General features: G+C 45.3%; 1 protein-coding gene across 1 annotated transcript in view; it reads right to left on the reverse strand.

Annotated features, from left to right (window-relative positions):
- Positions 1 to 24,785, reverse strand: part of Frem2 (FRAS1 related extracellular matrix 2) — a 144,277-nt gene extending 119,492 nt beyond the window's left edge. The window contains exons 1-2 of the mRNA XM_052731675.1: positions 18,270 to 24,785; positions 12,527 to 12,616 (exon numbers count right to left, since the gene is read on the reverse strand). Of these exons, the coding sequence (XP_052587635.1) occupies positions 12,527 to 12,616; positions 18,270 to 23,403 (5,224 nt within the window). The 5' untranslated portion in view covers positions 23,404 to 24,785. The remainder of the gene's footprint in view (positions 1 to 12,526; positions 12,617 to 18,269) is intronic.
- Positions 24,786 to 24,891: the final 106 nt, after the last annotated feature.

Here is a 24,891-nt window from a genome sequence, read left to right on the forward strand (position 1 = left end):
TATAATATAACCACATAGTAAATCACAAACACCATTAAAACCATCTGGGGGAGGGGCGGGCTGGAGAAATGGCTCATTGGTAAAATGCTTGCTGTGAAAGCATGAAGACCTGAGTTTGATTCCCCAGAACTCAGATGGAAAGCAAGGCTTTGCATGCCTGTTAACCCAGCATTGGGGGTGGGGCGGCACAGGCAGGCTGATCCCCAGAGCTCACCAGCTAAGGAATATCACCAGAGTGACAGCTTCCAGTTCAGTGGTGGTTCCTCTCTCAGGGGAATAAGGTAGAAAGAAGACATCCTTTTCTGGCCTTTGCATGTGTGTGCAGAGATACAGGCACCCACACACTCACAAGCATGCCTCACTGACACACTACACACACACACACACGCACACACACACACACAAAACCCTCTGGATCTATATTCATTGATCTAGAATAATGTCCAAAAGGTACCAAGAAATTCAAAAGTCTGGCGTTAGAACAGAATATATTAAACGGTGCCTTTTGGGGCAAAATGCATGATCTGGGAAAAAATCATACTAAAAGTAATTGCGATTTTTGCCTGGTTATTATGAATAAGTTAATGTACATTTTTAATTTTAGTTTTGTATTTGCTGTCTTCCTATAACAAATATGTATATTTGTGTAAAATGAATACTTCTAGTGAATCCCATTGATAAAATTCACTGTAATAATCTTTCAGATGAGAAAATGGGACACTTTTCAAGGAAAACATTCATAGTTATCAAGATGAGGACTAAGCTGTTTTTAATCTGAAAGGTTTTGTCAATGACTCTGGGGTCATGAAAATTCAGTCACCGCCTAGTCCCTCCCTTCTTGCATACCATCTAGGGATCAGCTTTAATGTCCTTGACAATGGTAGTTCCGTCCTGTGCACAAGTGTGTAACTGTGTACGCAGGTGTGTTAGGAAGACAGGAAACAACAGACAGCAGATAGGATTTCTGTACCAACGGAGTGGGTGTGTGGGAAGGATGGGTAGGAAGACACAGAGGGCCTGTGTGGAAAGTGTACAATGCCAGTGTACAGAAGGACAATGCCATTCCCTAAGAGTGTGGGGGATGGAGACGTGGAGGTGCAGGCTGATCAAATGCTGCTTGAATACTACTCTTTAACTGAAAACAGTAGCAATGCTATACAACTTGTACCACAGAGAAATAGCCAGAGGTGAGCTCACTAGCTGTAGTCAACAGAGCTTAAAGGGATAAAATGTTAGAGTCAAGGTGACCACATGGCCCCTGAGGAAGCACTAGATATGGGAGAACCTGGTCGAGCAATCTATAATTCCAAAACCTTTCTCATACAACATCTATTAATACAGTTACTGTGTAATCAATCTAAGATCAACAGAGACTCACAAAAGTGGACAGCGTCTAAAAGGAGTTTATTCTCAGATACTTCCACTTTATATCCTATTATTTAGGGGCCTTGTTTACTTAGGCAGTTCTCAGCTACAAAATGCTTTGCTGGCCCACTTTCTTTCTGCCAGTATGGTTTTGGTTCCCATGCTACATGACCAGACACCCTGTACCACTCAACCGGCATTCTGATTTTTCTCTAGATGTTTATTCTTACCAGGTGCAGAGCGGTCTGAGGTAGACATAGAGAAGGGGCAGGCAACAGCTGCTGACCGCCTCAGTTTGGACCAAGTGATGCAGGGAAAGGGGGATAGAATCCATCCATTAAGATGAGGGTATAAACTCTCTCTATTATCAGTGGTGCATGGAACAAACATATATGTGTATTATAGCAGCCAGCTTAAAGAAGCTGAGGCCTGAATCACTGCTGAGACGTTGAGAAGCAAATTCTTTCCTCCCATAAATGGACGCAGACATACACAAGTAAGAGGAGTAGTTCCATTTCATAAAAAGTGAGACAGTTTGACACAGCATCAAAGGCCATGCAAAGGTGGGACTGGGGCGGTGGCTGGGCAGTAAAGAGCACTCTTCCGGATGACCTGGGTTCAATCCCCAGCACCCACATGGTGGTTTACAACCACTGTATTTCCAGTTAATTGGCTCTGAATAGTGAGTTGCATCTTGATTTTTATCTATAAATACAGATACTGACTGTATGAAAATCTCTCCCACTTTGTGAAGTTAAAAAACAATTTGGAATTGGATGGTAGTAATGCATGCCTTTAATCCCAGCATTTGGGAGGCAGAGGCAGGCAGATGTCTATGAGTTCAAGGCTAGCCTGGTCTATAGAGCGAGATCCAGGACAGCCAAGGCTACACAGAGAAACCCTGTCTTGGAAAAAGGAAAAAAAAAAAAACCAAAAACCAGTTTGGATGTAATCACCTTAGGAGAGTTGAGAATGGACCTAGCACCATGATAAAACAGAACATTGACATTACTGTTTTACCTCGACCGCCTAAGGCACCTGATTGTTCTAATAAAAAGCTGAATGGCCAATAGCAAGGGAGGAGGTATGGGCAGGACTTCTGAGCAGGGAGAGTAAGTAAGAGGAGGAATTTAGTCTTGGGGGAAGGGGGAAAAAGAGATGCCAGGGAGATGCCAGGGGCCGGCCAGCCAGACACAGAGGAAGCAGGAAATAGGACACACAGAATGAAAGAAAGGTAAAAAGCCCCAAGGCAAAAAGTAAATCAACAGAAACAGGTTAAATTAAGTTAAAAGAGCTAGTAGGACAAGTCTAAGCTAAGGTCAAGCTTTCATAACTAATAATAAGTCTCCGTGTCTTTACTTGGGGGCTGGTTGGTGGTCCAAAGAAAGTGCCAGCTACACCTACTTTTTTACCAGCCATTATTTTAAGTAGTTTGCGTCTGCTGGGTTACTAAGTCAGTATGTTCATAATGGAAACAGTACCAGGGAATTAAATGGGAATGGAGCTCATCAGAAATCAAAAGTTAGGTAGAACCGGCTGGATTTAGGGACTCGGTGATTATGGATTGGGTACCAAAATGACTTTGAGGTCCAGACAATAAGAAAAAGTTTGAGAAAACAATTGCTTAAACGCAGCTTTCCATGTTTTATGGCCACGATGAGATGGCCTCAGTTTTCAGCCATTTCTGCAAAAAGAAGAGAATTATGGGAACACGCAATGGCTCTCTCCTGCCTCCTGGATTTCTAAAGTCCTCTGACCAGTTTCACGGCTTCCTCTTCAGTTTCTGAAGTGGCTTTCCTGAACACTACGTGAAATAATCTTTTCAGTGTGCTCACCAACTCGCAGCTGCCTAAGTGGAGTCAGAGGGAGCAGGCGGCATGACCAGGGTAGAATGACGTTCTCTGCTCAGAATCCAGCACAGAAGTAAAGAGCAGGTGCCCCACTCCCCGCCCCGTCTGAAGAAATGTTGCCAGAGTGGGACAAAGAGAATGGCGACCAGGGTTCCTTCATCCCAGGTAGCATAAAGGGTGTTATTTTCCAAGCTTAAATCTAACTTCACGTGAAGAACAAAGAACTACTTAAAAAAAAAAAAAGCTGTGTAATTATCTCTCAACCTTTTTTTAGTTTCTTTGTTCAAATGATGCTAAAACTAGTATACCATTTTTTATATTAAATGGTAATTAGCCATAACTGAATAATTCATTCTGGAAAGTTCCCCTGGCAACATTGTTAAGATTCTAAATGTAAGTCAACTGAAGGTACACTGCTTTCTTAACATTAAAAGATTGCTAATATATAGCCACTTGGCAAGTGTTGTTGTTGATTTTTTTAATTATCCAAGTCAGAGACAATTAGTAAATTAATAGTTTTAGTAAATTTATATTATCTGTTCCAAAACTGAACGCTGATGATAAAAATTTCTTTCTCCTTTACATAAATATTTTAGCCCTAAGGAAATGCACATTAAGAACTCAATCTCTGCGTGAGCAGAAAGGACAAAATCATCAACGCTTTATGTGTGTGTTTTACTCATTCATAATTTTTTTTTTTTTTTTTTTTTTTTGGTTTTTTCGAGACAGGGTTTCTCTGTGTAGCTTTGCGCCTTTCCTGGGACTCACTTGGTAGCCCAGGCTGGCCTCGAACTCACAGAGATCCGCCTGGCTCTGCCTCCCAAGTGCTGGGATTAAAGGCGTGCGCCACCACCGCCCGGCATTCATAATATTTTTACCAAGTTCAAGCTCAACACAACTTATTTTTCCTTATTTGCACTGAGGATTGAGTATGTCACTTTGTATCTTTGACCTCATCCGGATTTCAGAAACACACAACTTTCACATTTAGAAGGTAAAAACTTTATCATTGTAGCTGATAAATAAAATTCATTCATTACCCAGTCTTTACTCACAAAAACCTTAAGATCACAATATTTTAAATCCTAGTAAGTTTTCCTCTAATCTCAAGAAAAGAATTACTTCAGTGTTCAGTACAAGGCGCCAAAGGGCACCTTATAATAAATCATTCCAGAGGCAACACTGGCTTTGGAAGGGATGTGCTCAGGATGTACAAATGTACATGGCACTCACTTTTCAATAACCATAGGAAAAAATTTCATGGACTATGTTCTTCTCACTGTTTACATTTATGAATATTATCAATTGTACATTCATTTAAGTGGCCTTTTCTTTACAATATTCACTAATATCTGTCACTACAGTGGCTATAGCAATATGTGTGTGTGTGTGAGTGTGTGTGTGCATATGCATGTATACACATGAAACATAATTAGGTGATTAGAAGACCTGAATAAATATAGAATGTTATCAGTATCTTCAGCCTGTGTACCAGAAATTTCCATATAAAACTACCCTTTGACTGGACATTTGCTAAATATAGGTGTTTAAAGAGTTCTAGTTTTTTTTTTTTAAATTAAGTTACTGTCTTTAACTTTGAAGCATATAAAATGTATATTCCCAGCTGTGGGAAAGGAGAAAACAAACAAGCTAACAGAGCGTAAGAGATATGAATTGTATACCCCTGTTGTCTAAACATAGGGAAAATTCTTCACGACAATCTTAGTTAAGCCACTGACAGCCTGCAAAGGGAGCCGGAAGCGTTTGGAGGTTCTACCCTGTGCATTGAAGAAAAGCTCATCACCATCCCAATTTTCACATCTGTAGATCCCTCACCTGTCAGTCAAAAGCTGCCAGTCAAACTGTACAGACAGTTGCCATGGGAAAGGCAGAAGAGAAGAAAAAGGAGAAGGAAACAAGAAAAGTGCAGAAGCAAAGAGACACTTGAAGAAGCTGACAAAGGAAATGGAGACATTCTGGGTACGGGCATGCTCTTGTAAACCCCAGCACCAGGGAGGCTGAGTTGGGAGGACCATGAGTGGTGACATGCTCCTGTAAACTCCAGCACCAGGGAGGCTGAGGCAGGACGACCATGAGTTTATGTCCAGTGTGGGCTACATAATGACACTTTGCCTCAACAAATGAAACAGAATGGGGTGCTGTGGGATGATCTGTATGTCAAATGTGTTGCTCTGATTGGTCAATAAATAAACTGTGGGATGGTCTGTATGTCAAATGTGTTGCTCTGATTGGTCAATAAATAAAACACTGATTGGCCAGTGGCCAGGCAGGAAGTATAGGCGGGACTAACAGAGAGGAGAATTGAGAGAACAGGAAGGCAGAGGGAGTCACTGCCTGCCGCCATGACAAGCAGCATGTGAAGATGCCGGTAAGCCACGAGCCATGTGGCAAGGTATAGATTTATAGAAATGGGTTAATTTAAGATATAAGAACAGTTAGCAAGAAGCCTGCCACAGCCATACAGTTTGTAAATAATATAAGCGTCTGTGTGTTTATTTTATAAGTGAGCTGTCAGACTGCCGGGACTTGGTGGGACCCGGAGAGAAAACTCCAGCTATAATGGGGGGGGGGGGGGTGAGGAAAAGAGGGGAAGGGGAGGAGCCAGAAGGGACAGAGCACCTCCCCACACACTCCCTCCCAGGGCACTGAGGTGTACAAATGGCCATTTTTCCATGCATTTTCTTATTCAGTCTTCAAAAGAACCCCATTAGCTGCTGACTATTCCATTCCCCCTTACAACTGCAACTGAGACTGGGAAAGTTGGAGATGCTTGGCTCAGGGGCAGGTCTTTCTCCTATATTACACTTGGTTTCTTGGTTACATTTCTTTGGCTCTACAAAATACAGAATAATATTGATTACAACCATAAACTTGACTATGGAAAACAGCCTTCCCTTTGTCTCAGCCACACAGAACAAACTTATAAGATACAGAATAAAATAGCACTGAGTTTTAGAACAGGTACCACAAATAAATATTTGGTTTGACATTATGGTATTTTGATCACTGTGAAAGATTTGCTTAGCTTTGAAAGGGGACTATTATTTCTTTTGGGTGTAAATATGGATTCATGTTAAGTCTCTCTGTAGGAATTCAATCTCTGCCAACAGTTTCATGATTTAAGGACAATAACATCTGGAATAAAGCCAAGTGTGTGCTAATATGATATGGACTTTAGGGATGAAGGTAAAGATAGCTGATAGAATCTGAATTGCACTTTTGTACCAGAAGAGTAACTTCTTTCGCCAACTCAGGTGTTGGCCATGCCTTGAAGGCAACAACTCCCCAGAGACTGACTTTTAATGACTTGAACTATCCTAATTGCTCAAAGAATAAGGCAGGGCTTACAACATTAGCCACAGTGGCCAATGTCCTTCCAACATCTGTATCCAGTGGAGCTTGTATGTGTCCTCATTTCAAGCTTGGCATCACCTCACCATGTTGTAGTTAGGGCTCTGGTCCCCCCACCTCCCCTGCTTCTCCTGTCCTCAGCCATTGACGACTGCAAAGCTTTCTTTCCCCGTTAGCTCGATGTCAAGATGGTTTTTCGATGCTTGTCCTCACAATCCTCATTTTCCCACAATATAAGTTTTGCACTTACTTGCTTTTTTTTCAGCCCTTTCTCTAAATTCAAGCTAATCATCAGTAACTACTTGCCTCCAATCTTGAAGTGACAGCCAGTTTCAAGTCAAAACTCAATGTTCCTTCTGTTGAGAATGAAGAGGTTCCCATGACCCTTTTGTATTTGAATGCTGAATAAAATGCTGAATAAAAGCTTGAAAGCCTTGGCCTTAACTGACATTTCACAGACATAAATGACTGTAACTTCCTTATATCTCAAGGCACCATTTATATCTTCTGGTGGCTCATGAATTAAAGATCTGGGTGGACAGGAATTTGGCCACCATAAAGTCAAAGACAGCAACAACAACAGAAAATGATCTGGCTATGGACCAGACACACTGTAATAGCCAACACAGATTAAGATTATGTCTGCTGTCCAGTTCCAGTGGCTGGAATGGCAGGCGGAGCCGAGTTAGACTGCATGTCTGGGACATAGGCGAACTCAGAAGAGGAAGTGATAAACTCAAACCAGTTTCATAAAGAATAAAAGTGAGATCCTTCTCACATTGTTTATCAAGCCAGGTGATCATACAGCCTAATGTTAGGCTCATCGAGAAACATCTGAGGGGGATGTAGCTCAGTGGTAGAGCACTTGCCAAGCATTTGAGAGGTCATGAGTCTGACCCAGCCCTCAGAATCCCCATTTTCCTCCAAGACCATCTCAGATCAGTGGCTGAGATCTTTAAGACTTAAAACAAAGAACAACAACAACAACAACAAAATAAGTTAAAATAAGTTAAAAAATGATATAACACCTTTCTAATGAGTCCTGAGCAGACGCTGCATGAAGACAGCTTTCTATTTCTCTAGCTATTATCTCATAGCCCCTTAAAATCAAAACTGGGGTGACCAGAGCAGAAAAGAACTTGCCAAAAATTATGGTCTGACTTTAAAAATTCAGTAATGTAGAAAATGCTTATTTCTCTTTAAATTTTAAGTTGTGGGATTGTTTACATACTATACCCAAAACTGCCCGCCACCCCAAAAATGCTTCTTTAAGAATAGTAACAAGAACTCTAAATTGGGGCTCTTTCGGATCTGAAGTACATTTCGCTGAAGATTTCAAGGCACTCTCCACAGTAGTTGGTTTTGGATGCTGCTAAGCATGAAGGCTTAACTACCACTCCTTGTCGGTACCATAGGGATTTAAGTTAAAGCTAGGCTGAGAGAGTGTTCTTACGGCATGCCAAGGTTCCACCTGGAACTGCTGCAGAGACTTCCCCTGGGGTCCAGTTTCATGGATCCTTGCGTAACGAAGGGCTCTACCTTCCTTTGCCTCCTCATTCATTTTTAACATCTGTCCTATGCATGCCACATGTTCATCTCTGCGTAGGTCCTGGGATAAAGGTTCTGTCTCGAGATGAAGGTGTTCTTTCTGCATTGATGGAGTCCAACCTCAAGAGCTAATTGTCACAGTGGGACATTCCTGCTGTAAGTCACGTTAGGGATATAAAGCACCAAGAAGGGCATGGCTAACTTCCTAATCATGGTACAGGGAACAGATCTGGAAAGGAAATGACATTTGAGCTGGTGCTGAAGGCAGATTAACAGTCATTAGGGCTGAGGGTGGGACATACCTGAAATAGTTACTTGAAACTGGCTTTCACATCACAATACCCAGCTAGAGTAGTTCCTCGGAGCGAAAATTACAAAGGTCCCTAAACCACTTTTACGTGTGAATACCTTGTAGTATTAACAATTAAACCACAGTAACGGGAAAGGACCACAAAGTTAAGAACGATGGGACATCTGAAGTCTTTTAGAACAAAAATCAACAGTCTAGAAGACACTCTGTAAGCAGACAGTGTTCTGACTCCATTTGTTTGTTTTGTTGAGACCAGGCTTCTCTATGCAGCCCTGGCTTTCCTGGAACTTGCTCTGTAGACCAGGCTGGCCTTGAACTCACAGAGATCTGCCTGCCTCTGACTCCTGGGTGCTGGGACTAAAAGCATACACCACCACAGCCCTCTCTGAAAGCTCACTGTGCAGAACTGAGGCCAGGGAGTCTTGGCTTTCTTTGGCATATTGGGAACAGTGTCGAAGCCACGGGTTTTCACTGCTGGGGGTCGGGGGAACCTGGGCTTCAGTTCAGCCTCTATTTGTTGACTTATCTTCCAAATAGGAATGATATGTTTGCTGTTGTTGTTGTTGTTGTACTAAGCTCAGAGGGATGTGGTGAGAGCAAAACTGTACGGGTGACATTAAGTCATACAGTTTAAAGCCTAGCTGTGAGATCTCTGAGACCTAAGGACTTCCTGTGCTTGTGTGTTCTACATTGCGTAGAAAACGCTTATTTCTCTTCAAATTTTAACTTGCGGAATTGTTTATATAATATTCTGATTACTGCTTTTTTTTTTCTTTTTGAAAATGCTCCTTTAAGAATAGTAATAACAACTCTGCACTGGTTACTGTGTTCAGTAGGAGCCTCCTGAGGTAAAACCCAACATTATCCACTAATCTTTCCTCCCATCACTTGATAGTTAGCATCAAAGTGCTCCAAACCCCAAAGTACAAAGAGGGTGTCCCAAGAACCGTCCCCTGAATGGCAAATGGTCACCCATTCGTGACCACTTCGTAACAGGAGAATCCTGTGACCTGCCAGGTTCTGCTGTCAACCATTTCTTCTCCCATTCTTGATCCCTGACAGGAAGTAATATTTTATTTCATTTCATTTCTAAACAGGGTCTCTCTGTGTAGCCCTGGCTGTCCTGGAACTCACTCTGTAGACAAGGCTAGCCTTGCACTCATGAGATCCACCTGCCTCTGCCTCCCAAGTATTGGGAATAAAGGCATGCACAACCATTGCCCAGCTGTAATATTTTATTTTTAGAAAGATTCAAGGATTATGTTTGTCCTGGGAATTTACTTAGCTAGTCACCATTCTAAAAACAGTCCCGTGGGTTTGCAGAAGGTGACTTCAATGGGTTGGAAAGAGGCTTGGACACTGAAAGTTCTTAATCTTACGCAACGGTCACTGACAGCTGCCCAGATGTGAAATACTGGAAGCTGTTCACACACTTCCACTTCGCAGATGACTTGAAGGTGCCTCTCTGTGTAATATAGAGGATCACTATGGCTAATATTTTATACATCTCAGCAGAACTAAATGCCTCATCCAAATGTTAGACCCTTTGCAAGATAACATAAATCCCTCCTTAAAAATTGGGTGGAATTAATTCTAGGATACACATACGGCTTTCTATTTTTCGGTGTTGTAGATTCCTGTTTATTCTGTCAAAAGGAATTTTTCTTACATCAGGGAGGTTCAGGTACATTCTGTTTCATAACTCTTTGTCAGGATCTACCTGAGCCCCACAGGTAATGCTACGCCTGTAGAGAGGGAGGCAGAGGTGGATATCTCTAAAATATTCTGCCCATGTGAAACTGAAGCTCAAAAGGAACTCCTGGAGTGATTTCATTCCCACTTTCACAACCATAGAGATCATCTCCAGAAGCCCCACCACGTCTTCAGACACCTAAACATAAACCTGACCTCTTTAACCAGCCATCCTTACTTACCATTTTGAGATACGATAGACAATACAATGCTTCCCAAAGTTCGAGTACAGTTTTAATTTAATTTTTCCATCCCACCTAGCCAAAAATGTGTGGAATAGTAGAATAATTATGGGTGTGTATATAAATAAATGTGGAGAAACAAAACATCTTAAAATAAAGGCTGTGGTATTTTAAGGATTTATCTTTATTTCATGTGCATGAATGTTTTGCTTGCACACACTTATGTGTATCACATGTGTGCAGTGCCCAAGTAGGCCAGAAGGACCCAACTCCTTGGATCCCCTAGCACTGGAGTGACAGACGGTTGTGAGCTGTCCTGTGGGTACTGGAAACCCAACCCGAGTCCTCTGCGCGAGAGAGCAGCCAGTGTTCTTAACCACTGAGTCATCTCTCTAGCTGCAAGCCACGGGTTGTTTTTGTGTGTGTTTGTGTGTGTGTTTGTTTGTTTTTTGAGATAGGGTGTCTCTGTGTAGCCCATGGCTTGTTTTGTGCGTGTTTGTTTGTGTGTTTGTTTGTTTTTTGAGATAGGGTGTCTCTGTGTAGCTTTGTGCTTTTCCTGGAACTCACTCTGTAGCCCAGGCTGGCCTCGAACTCACAGAGATCTGTCTGCCTCTGCCTCCGGAGTGCAGGGATTAAAGGCATGCGCCACCACTACCGGGTATGCCACGGGGTTTTTAATGTTTTTGTTTTTGTAATTTTAAGAAAGAATATTTTGTTATTGAGTCTTGTTCACTCATCCCAAAGATAAACCTTTTAACCTGAAATCGATATTTGATTACTTCAGATCTAATTTTACAACTTCTTTTGGCAGAATTTTGCCTTTGAGCAACAGGTTTCAGTTAAGTATGTTGTTTTTAGCTTGTCAGTTGGTTTTCCTTTCCTAGGACTTTGCTCCTTACCGAGATTCCTTTGCCAGTATGTCAAATACTAAACTACGAATTGCTTCCTTTCAAACACAGGCATTAGCTATATTAAGCCTGGGATTTGAAGTAGGAATCAAATAACTCTGCCCAAGTTGGGAAACCTTCTTTTACCTCTCTGGCATGCGCGAAATAGACATCACTTTCAGACACCTGGTCATGTTGTTTCCAGTGGAATTTTAAGCAAGGGCATCTTAAGCTTCAGTGGATACGGAGGGTAAGAAGCATCTCTCTTTGAGGTAGACGACCTAACAGTATGCCGTATTTTAAAAGTGTCACCAGGGAACAGCCTCAGACCTAGTCTGAATAACTCCTCTACGGTCTCGCTAGCATGCTGGTTTACTTCTTGGGACCTCCTGTGTCCTGATTTTACAAGATAAATACTTGATGAGACTCTGTGGCTTTCCATGAGGACACCCAACAACCAAAACATGATTATTCTCAATCTGGAAGTGGCTAGATGTTTCAAGGTCTGTGTTTGCAGGGCGAGAAGGAAGAGCCATTGGGAGCAGGAGTGCCTGAGCAGATCTGTGGGTGGCTGGTGGCAATAAAGTTTCTTGTCTAGGAGACTTAGACAGAAAGGCACACCCCAGTTTCTACAGAGTTCTTCAAATTTGGCCAAAGAAAGCTTTAAGCTAGGCTAACTCACAAAAATCCCCCAAGCTAAGATCAGTATACACCCTGACGTTGGGAAAACAAGGCCATGTTTATTTATCTCAGAGTTCTGATTGAGTAGAGGCAGCCCCCAAGCACAAATTAGAGAAGGGGACCCTGTTAGGGAAAGACCCACCAGGGCAGGCACAGGCTGTGACGACAGCCTGGCTGGATTCCAGCATCTTCTTGCTGCCTGTGTAGTCTGAACAACTGGGCAGAGGTACCCCGTTCATACAGATCTCTCTCTCTCTCTCTCTCTCTCTCTCTCTCTCTCTCTCTCTCTCTCTCTCTCTCTCTCTCTCTCTCCTCCTCCTCCTCCTCTCTTTCTGTCACTGTCAACAAGACAGAAACAACATAACATCCATGGAAGGACAGAATTCTGTCAGATTGAAATGACTAAACCCTTTATAGCAAACACAAAATTCACTCTGTGTAAAAGCAAATGAGCACAAAGTAACACCTGATGAAGATTCCTTGTAGCAATGTAGTCAAAGGGCAACCAAAACAAACAAACAAATAAATAAAATTAAAAGGCCTCCCAATGTTTCACCACCCAGAGAGTGGAATACTTACCATCGTCTTCTACTATGAAATGGAACATATCACTTGTGGCGTTAGCTCTCTCTCTTAAGACATAGCATATTTTCAAGTCATCAATGTCAGCTAAAAAGCAACCGAAAGGCAAGGTGATTAATTACTGTATCAAAACCGATGGCTTGTACTTACAATAAATCCTATTGGCTATTATGTTTCTGAAAACATGTTTAGATCCCCTTTCAGGGGGAACTGATGCTCAATTCTCTATCTCTACACCCTTGATACCAGCTGTCCCCTAGAAATCTGATCCTGCACATAGAAAAATAGAGGGCCAGACTTAGATTATAATAATAGCAAGGTGGTGTCCCTTCCCGCCAAAGGAGTGGCTGACTAAATATGGCAGGCTCCATGACAGGTGGAAAAGGAAGATATTTTGAGGCATGGCAGATTTCCTGGGCCTCTTGAAGTCACATGCTTTGCCTCCCTTGCAGAGTGAGTCCTGCAGGGAGCCAAAGGAAGGTGCAGAGGCTTTCTTCCCCGGGGTAGTGATTTTTCTCAGCTGTTATGGTACAGTAGATGGCTTTAAAGCTTTAATGCATTGTCGAGGCTTTAGCTCCTCAGAATGGCCTTTTTCACTGCTTCTAAGTCTACCGAACTCATGTGCATAGATAGATCTTTTGACATTACTAATATACAATATAAAAAATTCATCCATTTTAGCAGCTCCTCTCTTCAATAATAATGCCACACACATGATTTAATGAAACAAATATCATTCTGTCCTGTGATACTTAACATATATTTGTCTGGGCCAGTCAGTGAGTTTCTAAGGTCACGCAAAGTCAGAATGTAGCTAGGAAGACCATCAATCAGGTCTGCAGTATTTACCTGTCTCCTGTGTGTTTATGGTTTTTCTAATTTCTAAAAGCACTATTAGGTTTGTGCTATGGAGTTCACACGGGTGATAAACAAAATAACAACATGAGGAAATTGTCTTGAGTGAGCAGAGCACCTGGAGTCAGCACGCTCTGCCATAGACTCTGAACCTTTCCTTAGGAGGTATGACATGCCTCACAGCTCTGAAAGAAGGTACACATATAAACCAACATTCCTGGCAACGGGGAAGTCTGCTTTCTAGTTCATAGGACCAAGTCCAAGTGTCCTGCACCCCTGCAGGACTTTTGCTCCGCCACAGTGTCCCATACTTTTTATATCAATCTGCACAGGCTGCTTTCCTAGAAAATTAAAAACTTCTGAAGTTTTTTTCCCCACCATTTTTACATGCCACAGTCCTCTGTTGAAGGTCTTAAAGTCAGCGAATGCTCTCATGAGTCTTAACTTGAAATGAAAGAGCTGAGTGGCCTCACCCACTCACCTGCGTCTCCACCTTAACCTGGAGCTAGTCTCTCTGAGGCTAAGAGGCACAGCCCCCGCACAGCCCCTGCACCACCCTGCACAGCCCCTGCAACACCCCTGCACCACCCTGCAACACACCTGAACAGCTCCTGCACAGCCCCTGGATAGTCCCTGCACCACCCTGCACAGCCCACGCACAGCCCCTGCACCACCCTGCACAGCCCACGCACAGCCCCTGCACCACCCTGCACAGCCCCTGCACCACCCTGCACAGCCCCTGCACCACCCTGCACAGCCCCTGCACAGCCCCTGCACCACCCTACACAGCCCCTGCACCACCCTGCACAGCCCCTGCACAGCCCCTCCGTAGCCCTTGAACAGCCCTTGCTTGACCTCTTCACTTGCTTCTCAGTAAGGAGTGATAAGAAACCTGCTGGCTACACGTCCCTATTGTGCCCGCCATGACCTGTAGCCATGAGGAAAACTCTTTTCTAACCTTCTCACCTGCTCTTAAATTTTGTATGAAAATCTAGAGGCACTACTTGGTAATACTACTACTACTACTACTACTACTACTACTACTATCAATGATGATAATCATGATCATGATAGGGGGCTGGAGAGATGGCTCAGCTGCTCTTGTTAAAGACTGTTGTTCAGTTCTCAGCACCTGCAACCATTTTAATTCCAGTTACAGATGATCTACTGCCCACTTCCGGTCCCCTTGGGCGCTGCACGCATGTGGGTGACATGCATGCAGGCAAAACACATACACACAGTCAGTCTAAACAAAAGTCTTCAATTCATTACAAATAAAGCTCACAGGCTGGAGAGATGGCTCAGCAGTTAAGAGCACTGGCTGCTCTTGTAGAGGACCCCGGAATGATTCCCAGCACCCACAGAGTGACTCACAGCCTCTGGTAACCCCTGTTCCAGGAGAGTTGATGACCTTTTCTGATCTCCACACAGGTCTGCAGTATTTACCTGTCTCCTGTGTGTTTATGGCACACAGGCAGCAAACAGACATACATGCAGGCAAAACATTCATGCAATAAAAATAAAATAAAGGTAGAAGTAAAAAAAAAAAAAACCTCTATTATACAACATGTGTCAAAGTTTTTTGGTTTTTTAAATACATTAAGAGAGAATTTCATTGAAATAAATAACCACTTCAAAGCTTATCACTTTCCCTATAACTTTGGGAGACTCTTGATGACAGTGCTGCTATTCTACAGGTACATCAAAAAAACATAAATTGTAAATGTACATAAACAGTACCTTCCTTAAATACAAAGAGGACATAATAATTAAGATAACTGAAATGTTATAACAATAACCTAAGAATTAGATTTTCTTCTAATTGCTATATTTGATATATTTATTTTATTGATCTGCACAACCATTTTAAGATATCTATTTTTTTATGGCTCTTTTCAGTTTATTGCATGAAGGAGTTATACTAGTCCAAGTTAAAAGCAGACCCCAAATGATTACATTATACAAGCTGTGAGGTTTTTAAACTCGTGACAAGGGACAGAAGGGAAATTCTACTCATTGCAAGGAAATCCTCACTTAAGCTTCAGAGAGTCACAAGCACTTAAAACCCATGGACCTTCAGCTGGTCCTCCTTAGCCAGTCCAATCTCTATCAGGAACTTAAGTTATCTATTTTAAACAAATATACTTTCTAATCATAGCTGGCACAAATGGAGGGGGGATTTCTGCCATTCTGAAAGTGATTAACAAATTATCCAACAAAAACATCAGCATGTGTTCACTATTTATTGTTTTTATTTTATGTAGATGAGTGCTTTGCTTGCATGCACCAGGGAACACTGCATGCTTGCCTGGTACCCAAAGAGGCCAGAAGAGGGCATCAGATCTCCTGAAACTGGAGTTCCAGGTTGTGAGCTGCAATGTGGGTGCTAGGAACCGAACCTGGGTCCTCTGTAAGAGTAGCCCGTGCTCTTAACTGCTTAGCCATCTCTGCAGCCCCATTGTGTACTCATGGTAGATAAAAAGGGAAGTCTAGGCACTTGAGTGGAGTGTTTTAGACCTGGGAGCAATCTGTAGACCCAGCTCTCTAACCTTAGACTAACTGCATTGTGAACCTTTGCTGACAATGCATTTTCCTAAGGCTTTGAAATCAATTTAAAATGTCCCCCAAGGGCCATTGAGTTAATCAATTTAGGAATAACCTCTCTGGCCACCTTTGCTAGAAGGGTTTAACTCCATCAAAATTGTTTCACTTATCTTTTCAAGATAAAGCAAAACCAAAACCAGACTGACTACATGTAAGGCCGTCCTGCCCTGCACTGCTCTCGCTCCCTCCAGGAGGAGCAGCCAGCTGTGAAGGAGCAGCCCTCTGCATCTTTAACTACTTATCTAATCTCCATAAATAGCTGCCAGAACCAGACTCCAGTCCCAACTTGTTCAAATGAGTGCCGTGTGATGAAGTATCAGAAGTGCTCCTCCTTCGAGTCTGAATTTGTATTAGGATGGGGTAAGTCCCTTTAAAACGTAATTTTTAAAACTATAGTTTTTACAACCAAATATAACTTCTCCACAATTACAAGGATAATAAAATTTAATCATGTCGCTCTGTGAAAACAAAACTGAACAAAATGCCTACAATGAAACAGCATACTTTTAGGGCTCAATATATGAGGAATAATCGGGAGGTATTTTTGAGCTGTTGAATTCGGTCTGTAGAATTTAAAAGAAATCATTAGCTTATCTTCTTGCATTTTTTTAAACAACAAAAACCCTGTGAAAACACTTTGGTTGGGGGGGGGGGGAGAGGTGGGTGGTAGGGTGGGGAGGCTGGGGGAGTGGAGGGGGGGTGTGGGGTGAGAAATAAGGCTTTCTGCTCTCCAATAGTTCCTCCGTCCTTTCCATGAAAACACGCCAGGCTAACACTGCAGGGCTGGCATGACACTCACACTCTGGGGTTTTCCTGTCCCTGCAGGCCCGAGATCTATGCAGGCGCTCAGCCAAGAGTCGGAGGCTGGAGTGTGAAGCTGTTTGCCAGCATCAAACAGAAAAGGAGATCACTCCGACACAACATCCCTGTCTATTAAAGTGTTTGTTGTCGAAGAGCAGAACGCTGTAGCAGGAAAAGAACACCCCCGCTGGGATGTCCTGGGGTTACACGCCATTTCCACCCCAGAGCCCACACGGGGAGATCGAGTTTCCATTCGGGTGCTGAGAGAGTTTCCTGAAAGCCAACACAAATCCCTTTGTAATGAAAGTGGCAGGGTCTGAGAACAGGGCCTTAACCTCCCAGCTAGCGGCTGAATGGCTTCTCCCTTCCCTCTGGGAGCCACTCAGCAGAGGTCACCCGCCCTCCCATCTCTGACCTCGTCAGAGCCTGTGGCCTCAGGGGCCTCAGAAACGCAGGTGCTTCAGGCAAAGGGTGTCTGACACTTGGCTCGGGACTGGGCAGAAAAGGCTTTGAGGAAATAATGAATTAAAAACAATGAATGGAAAATAGCAATGAAGTAAGTCATGACAACAATAATAAAAATAACATAACTGTAAATAATTAAGGAAAAATTATTTCCTTAATATAATTAAGGAAAAATAATAAATAACAGTAAAAATAATAAAAGCAGTAGAATAATGAAAAATAATAATAATGAAAATAATTCCTTTGACTATTAATCCTTTTTTCATATTTGCTGAGTTTAATGAGATAGATCATTAGTTAGCCAATGAATGAAGACATAGTTTTCTTGTATATCGTTAATCGTGTGCTCCCTTTTTGAGCATACCTACCACAGTGCTGTGCCCTGTTACATGAGATATAATTTTAATAACTCTAGACAGGTTTATTTATCTCTTGTCTTTGAACAGCTGTTTTTTTCAGAGTCATGAATCAATAGAAAACTCTCCAATAAATATAAATGAATATTGTCTTTTAGCTACAAAATACCCAATAGTCTCAGCAAGTATCAACAAACAAACAAAATCAAACTAATATGCGTTTGTGGGAACTGTGTTTGAGTGTATATTGATAATGGCAACCAGGTCATTTATATCACCTATCTCTTTTCATGGCACTAAAATGTTTTGAGTACCACGTGCCGTGTACAAAACGGAGGATGGCAAGTAAATTGGTAAAATGAAAGAGCATCGCAAAGGCAGCCTGTCAAAACCCCCACATTCTCGCTCTTGCCTCAGCAGCATATCTTGCCACAGTCACAGTCCCTCTGACAAAGGTCTCTACAACGTAACACGCAGCAAAGTGGGTGCTTTCCCAGGGGTGCGGGTGCTGTGTGCCCTCCTCCCCTGTCTCTCTCTTCCTCTTCCCTTTAACTCCATCTCGATGCTCTACTTATGAGGCTTAGTGACAGGCTCATTCTCAAGAAATAAAGCCTAGCACGGGCTTTGGTCGTCAGGAGAGAGAGAGAAGCAGAACATACCTTGGGTAAACTGTGTGATGCTGTGGTTCCCTTGGCCCAGGTGAAGCAGGTAGCCGTGTTGGGGGGCTTCTGTCACAATGAACCTCAGAGAAAAGTGTAGGCTGTCTCTGTCCTCCACTCTCAGTATTTTGCTTGTGATCATGAACCCCAAATGGCCAGTGGCCAGAGTACGAAGTGTAGAAGCTCCTTTGTTCACCACAATTTGGGGGACACTGTTGTCAACAGGCAGCACCTGGATTTTCATCACTTGGGGCCTCCTAGTTTCAAACACTGTATCAGGAAACACATAGAAGTCAGAGTGGGTGCCGTCAGTCACCGTGAAGGAGAAGCTGTCTTCCGTGGACTCTGTACCGTCATGTCTGTAGCTGATTAGGTTTTCATTCAGGTCTTGCTTGGTAAAAACCATGACAGGTCTAGCATTGTTGAATAGGAGGTGACCGTGAACAGGAACCTGGGTGATGGTGAACTTCAGGAGCCTGTCAGGGGTGTCTCTGTCTTCCACAGTGAGTTCAAAGGGAGTGATCAGCTTGCTTTCACTTTCCCTGACCACCAAGTTGTGGATGGTGACCACTGGCTTTTTGTTGTCTACATCACTGATGGAGATCCGAAAAGTTCGGAAGACGGGGTTCCGTCCATCGGTGACTTGAAACTCAAAGCTGTCCATTTTGACCTCGTCCTCAGCTGTATGGATGTAGTAGATCTTGTTACCAGCCAGCTGGAGCTGAGTGAAAGAAGTGATGGACGTTCCTCTTTGATCTGTGCACTCCAAGTGACCTCTCATAGGAGCCCTGGTAATGGTGAAAACCAAGTTCTCATCAGGACTGTTCAAGTCACTTGTGCTCAGTAGGTCTGTGGTAAGAGTGACTTTGCCACCTTCTTTCAAGGACACACCCTTACTTATCACATCAGGGAAAACAATGTCCACACTTCCAATAGACACATAAAAGTAGCGATCTATAAGGGCATTTGTTCCGTCTGTCACATCGAATTTAATTAGGTCTCGAATGCCCTCCTGCCCAAAATGGACATATTGAATTAAATTTCTGTCCACTTCATCCTGGGTAAAATTCATGCCTAGAGTGATGTTTTCAAAGATACCTGTAGGTTTTCGCCTCTGTAACAAGCCATGTCCTGGACCATAACGAATAATATAAACCAATGACTTGTCATCAGAGTCTAAATCGGTTGCCATTAGTATTTTGTTGTTGATAACTTTGGTCTCCCCAATTTCTACTTCTAGCCCATTATTGATGGCCATCCTGGGGGTCTCGTCATCAACAGGGATGACCACAATGAGGGCCATCTTCTCCACAGAGTGCTTGCCATCTGTCAGTTTAATCACAAAACTGTCTTCTTGCGTCTCAGAGTCATCATGTTCATAAATAATGCTGGAACTCTCTATAATCTGGTCCAGCGTGAAGCTCTCGACCAACACTGTGCCATTGATCAGCTGGTTCATGATGTGACCATGAGTCGGAAACTGCGTAATGGTGAAAGTTAAATCATCCCGGGGAATGTCAGCATCTGCAGCATTGAGGATGGGCGTGTCCACCACCAGACTCATGCCTTCCATCACCATGAATTCCCTCATGAACATTTCTGGCTGTTCATCATTGGTAGGAATGATTACAATGGGGAAAATCTGTCTCTCAGAAAAGTTAATGCCATCAGAACAACGGACTATAAAACGGTCTTCCACAGGCTCTACCCCTCTGTGGATACTCTGGACATAGTTGATGTGCCCTTGCCTGAGATCCTTCATCGTGAAGGCACTTATGGCAATCCCAGCTCTGGACTTCTCTGAGCCTGGTGCTGGAGAAATGTTCTCTACATAGCCTGAGGTTGGTTGAATGACTATGGTACACAAGAGGTCATCATTCAGGGAGTCGATGTCCTCAGCACTTAGATGGCTTAGGGTTATCATACCCTTGTCACCTTCCAGCACTACAAACTGCTCACCAACAGAAATTTCTGGGGATTGGCTGTCCACAGGGAGAATGGTCACCCACACAGTAACACCTTGAATAATACTGTTGCCAATTCTCCATTCTTGAGACATATCGGACAGACTTAGATTAAAAGAGTCTGCTTTGGGCAACAGACCAATCTCACCACTGGTGTGGGCATAGACAACAGAGCCCTCCAGGATGTCCCTCTGGGTGAACTGCTCAGCTGGAGCTCCATTGACCAGAATTTCCCCATATAAGGGTGGATCTTCCAACAGGAAAGTCAACATTAAGTCATCGGTATCCTGATGGGTCCCCTTAATGATATTGGCAGTGACTTCAGTAGCTCCATTTTCTAAGACATCTAGATAGGACTCCAGAGTGCCAGCTGGAAGGATTGACATGGGACCTTCACGGTCCACTGGCCGAACATTCACTCTGAGAGTGATTGGCACCACATGGTGTCTGTCACTGACCTCCAGGGAGCAGCTGTCAGTCAAAGATTCATCCCCATTATTTGAATAGGAAATTCTGCCATGCTTTATGTCCTCTAAATGGAAGCGTCCTCCGACATGCAAGGTCTGGCCAGATATTTGCATGTGGCCATGCTTGGGGGCCTGTGTGAGAGTGAAAGAGATGTGGGCCACATCAGTGTCAACATCATTCACGTGCAGCTCAGTCTCCCGCAGGATATGGTGGCCCTTTTCCTCAATAGTGAAGCCGGTGTTGACAATCTCAGGAGGCTGGTTATCCACAGGCTGCAGGTAAAGGGTGAAGGTGCCCGGAGCCACATTCCCAGCTCGGTCCTCTACTTGGAACTGGAACTGTGCCACTCGAGCTGCTACTCCTAGCTCCTGACCCGGGGGCCTGTAAGCAATTTTGTGATGGTTGACCTGGGCTTGGGTAAAACGGGTCACCACCACTGAGGGATTGTCAGTGAAGACCAAAGTGCCTAGTGGAGCTGGTGAGTGGTTTTCATCTGTGTCCACGGGGGGCCGGGTCACCGTGTAGTGTAGCTCTCTGTCATCCGTGTCCAGGTCAGTGTAGTGCAGCCACTTTTTCCTCAGTGGTGTGAGCTGGGATTCCTGGACCACCATCCGAAGGGGACACCCACGGCCCAGTTCTGGAGGGAGACGGTCTACGGGATGAATGCGTATCACAAACTTTTGGATCCCAGATCGATTAGGGGGGTCGTGGTTGTCTTGGACTCTGAATATGAGCTGGTCCATCACTGGCCCAGGGCTGTGGGGCCCTGAGTGCCTGTAGAAGAGCTTCCCTTCTGTGATATCCTGTTGCCGCCATTCAGTCACCGTTCGCTCATAAAATAGCCCCTGTTTCTGCCACAGCCCCTGCTCTTCCTGGGGAGGATGAGTTTGGCGGAGGAGCAGGTGCCCTGTGGTTGGGAAGGGTGCTTCCAGCACAAAACGCAGCTGAGAGTCATCTGAATCCATATCAGTGGCGCTCAGAGTCATGGGTGGGATAGGCACAGTCTCACCCTCGGCCAGTGTCAGCCCAGTGTTGGCGTTCAGGACAGGTGGCTGGTCATCCACAGGCACTAAAGTGATGGGGAACAGGAACTGGACCTGGTGCCTGCCTTCTCCATCTGACATGCGCAGCACCAGGTTGTCACTCAGCGAACCGTCTCTGTCATCATGCTGGTAGACAACCTGGCCAGCTGCCAGCTCAGCCACTGTGAAAGTCTTGGGAGCAGAGTCACTACCGGGAGAACCCAGAACAACAAGGTGGCCATGCCGGAGCCCGGCCACCACCTCCAGTCTCACAGCTTCTAGGTCATCTTCATCACTGATGACCAAGTTCTGGGGTCCACTGCCTACAGGACCCGTGAGCGGCCGATATTGACCCTCATAGAGAATAAGGCCAGTGTTTCGCGTGACCACTGGGGCCAATGTATTCATGGGCTTCACCACCACCATGAAGGCGAAAGGGTCTGAGGCTGCTCCTTCAGGGTCCACTACCTCCAGCTCCAGTTCAAAGAGTCGCTCGTGGTTAGAGTCTTCAGAGGGAGGCTGGTAGGCAATCTTCAGCAGGCGCAAATCCCGTTGTGTAAAGGAGGAGAGAGGCAGGCTTCGGTCGTCAGTGCTCACCAAGTAGCCCTGCCCGGGCTGGAAGGCAGAGGTGAGGTTGAAAATCAAAAGGTCTGGGTCGGATTCGGCATCCTCCGCCGCCAGCATGTCTGGCGTCAAAGCGGTCAGCACAAACTGGTCCACCTCCATCATCATCATGGCCACGAAACTGGGCTTGGGTGCAGTGTTCTCCGCTCCTCCCCGGATCCTCACAAGCACCTGGAAGTGCTCACGTTTTAAAGGGGGGCTGCCCTCAGGAGCCCCTCGAGAACGTAGCTCCACCACCATAGGCAGCCAGTCCCTGTTAGGTGAGCGACTAGGGGCTGTGTGGCGGTAGCGCACTCCTAGCTCCTGGAATGCTTTGCAGTCCATCAAAAGGGTCTCCGAGGTCCCTCCCTTTCTGGCCCCTTCCCGGACCCGAGGGTAGTGAAGGAGCTCTCCATAACGAGGCAAAGCGCTCAAACCTGACAAGATGCCCACGCGGCACTCCTCGGTCTCAGGCTGGTAGGCGAACTCTAAGCTCCGAGCGTCCAAGGCATTGCTGGTCCCTAGCAGCTCTTCCACGACCAGAGGTAAGTTCCGAGTCACAACTTCCAGCTGGGTGAAGACCACTTCCACCTCCAGAGCCAACGGCAGGACTATCGCCCCTCCTGGGGCATCGTAGCGCAGCTGCAGCCGGACGCGGTCGCGCGAAGGGCTGCGAGCACCCAGGTGCGAGTAGCGCACCTCTCCCGGGCCATAGTCGCATGCGAAGCGCTTGGGACTCAAGCGGCCAGGCCGCTGGGCCAGGGCGTCGTTGTCTAGCACGGTTACTGTGCAGCGGTCCCCCGGCTGCACCTGCAGCACCAAGTCACGCAACGGATCCAGCCAGACTTCGCGACCGAAGGGCACCCGGAGCCCGCGGTTCGCCACCACTATAGCTTCCTCTGCAGGGACCCCTGAAGCCCCGGAGAGACCCGGGGACAGAAGTGTTGCACCCGGGACAGCAGGCTGTGTGGAGACGCAGCTTACCAGTGACAGGAACAGCAGCAACAGCCTGCGCGACTGTGTGGGTATGGTCTGGAAGCAGGAGGACTTGGCTGTCCTGCGCACTCGGGTGGCCATCCCGGAGTCCTTGTGGTGTGCAGGGTCCCGACGTTAGAGTTTCGACAGTTTACCCCGCGAGCATGCAAAGCTAGTTCGGGTGCGGGTTTCCAGAGAAACCGCTGGGAAGGGCCGAAAACTCGGTGCGGCGCCTTCGGGGTCCTCCAAGAGGCAGGGCAGGACCGGGAGGATGGCCCAGTGCGCCGCGCAGTCCCGACCTGGAGCGGCAACCCAAGATGCTAAACACTTCCAGCGCGTCCCGGGCGTTTGGCCCACAGGACAGTCCCTACTTCCCAGGTCCCCGGACCTTAGCCTTTGAGGGAAATCCCTCCCCTTGCACCCCCTAACTCCAATTCTCCCAGGGGGCCAATCGCTGGTCCCTGGAGGAGGCCCTGAGTCCAGGGTTGGGTAGTGATTGCTGTCAATCAGCTCCCAGGCGGGGAAACTGCACGGAGCTGAAACCAGAGAAGTGCAACAGGTTGGTCGGAACCGAGCGGGTGCCTGGATCTGCTTGCGGGAGGGTAGATACCCCTGGACCTGGGGCTGCGGCTCAGCCAGCACCCCGCGCGCCACTCCGGACTCAGGTTTACAGGACTGGGGCCAAGATTAATCCATTTCAGTACCGTTCCCTGGTTATCGAAATCCCGCCCAGCACGGCCACTTCTCGCTGAAACTTTCAAAGCTGTGGGAGCAAAGTTAAACACCTCATCGTCTGACTTTGAATAGGAACCCAGAGCAGTTTGGGAAGATACTGGGGATTTTCAAAAGGACAGGAGATTAAAAACCAGACCCAGCTAGCTAGAGCAGGTTGCAACCCTCACCCCAGGCCTTCACTGATTTCCCCATACTTTACAATGGATGTAGTCCGCGGATAGGTGGGTTTTTAACAAGACTCTCCTTTGCAACCAAAGTTCACAGAGTTAAAGGGGGAAAAGGCATTTGGAGTGTGTGAGAAATGCAGTCTGATCAGAATCGCTAGTCTTTCACCAGAGAAGTTCCAGAGAATGTAGCCCCAGGCTGTCCTCAAGACACCGCTGGCGGATAGCTGTCACTGCAGAAGCTCTCTGTTCCCTTCGCAGTAATTAGACGAAGTACAAGCTAAACCCACTTGTCAGCGTCGCAATTCTTTGCACGCTGAGAGAAGTGATAAACACCCGGAGGACGAAGAAGAATTCAGATAGATCTCTTTTCAGCCGGCCGAGTTGGAAGCTCTAGTCTGAGCGCTTCCTGCCCCCTTGCGTTGGTCGGTCAGGTTTCATCGGTGTGCAGATTCCCCTTAAAAGGTTTTCTTCTTCCTTCCCAGCACCCAAAGCCCCTCACAATCAAAATTCTGAGCTGCTTTCAGTGGATTTCTGGGCAGTCTTGCTTATCATGTCAAAACATTTTTCCCAATAATACAAAAGTAATTGGAATAATGGAATAATTCCATTTATCTTCAATAAAATGCCGAACTTGGAAAAGATGGGTATGTGAAGAACCCTTTAAAATTTCAGTACAAATGAAAGATGC

Source organism: Peromyscus californicus, unplaced genomic scaffold (genome assembly GCF_007827085.1).
Source record: "Peromyscus californicus insignis strain IS unplaced genomic scaffold, ASM782708v3 Scaffold_9__1_contigs__length_137607984, whole genome shotgun sequence".
In the NCBI taxonomy this organism is placed as follows: domain Eukaryota; kingdom Metazoa; phylum Chordata; class Mammalia; order Rodentia; family Cricetidae; genus Peromyscus; species Peromyscus californicus.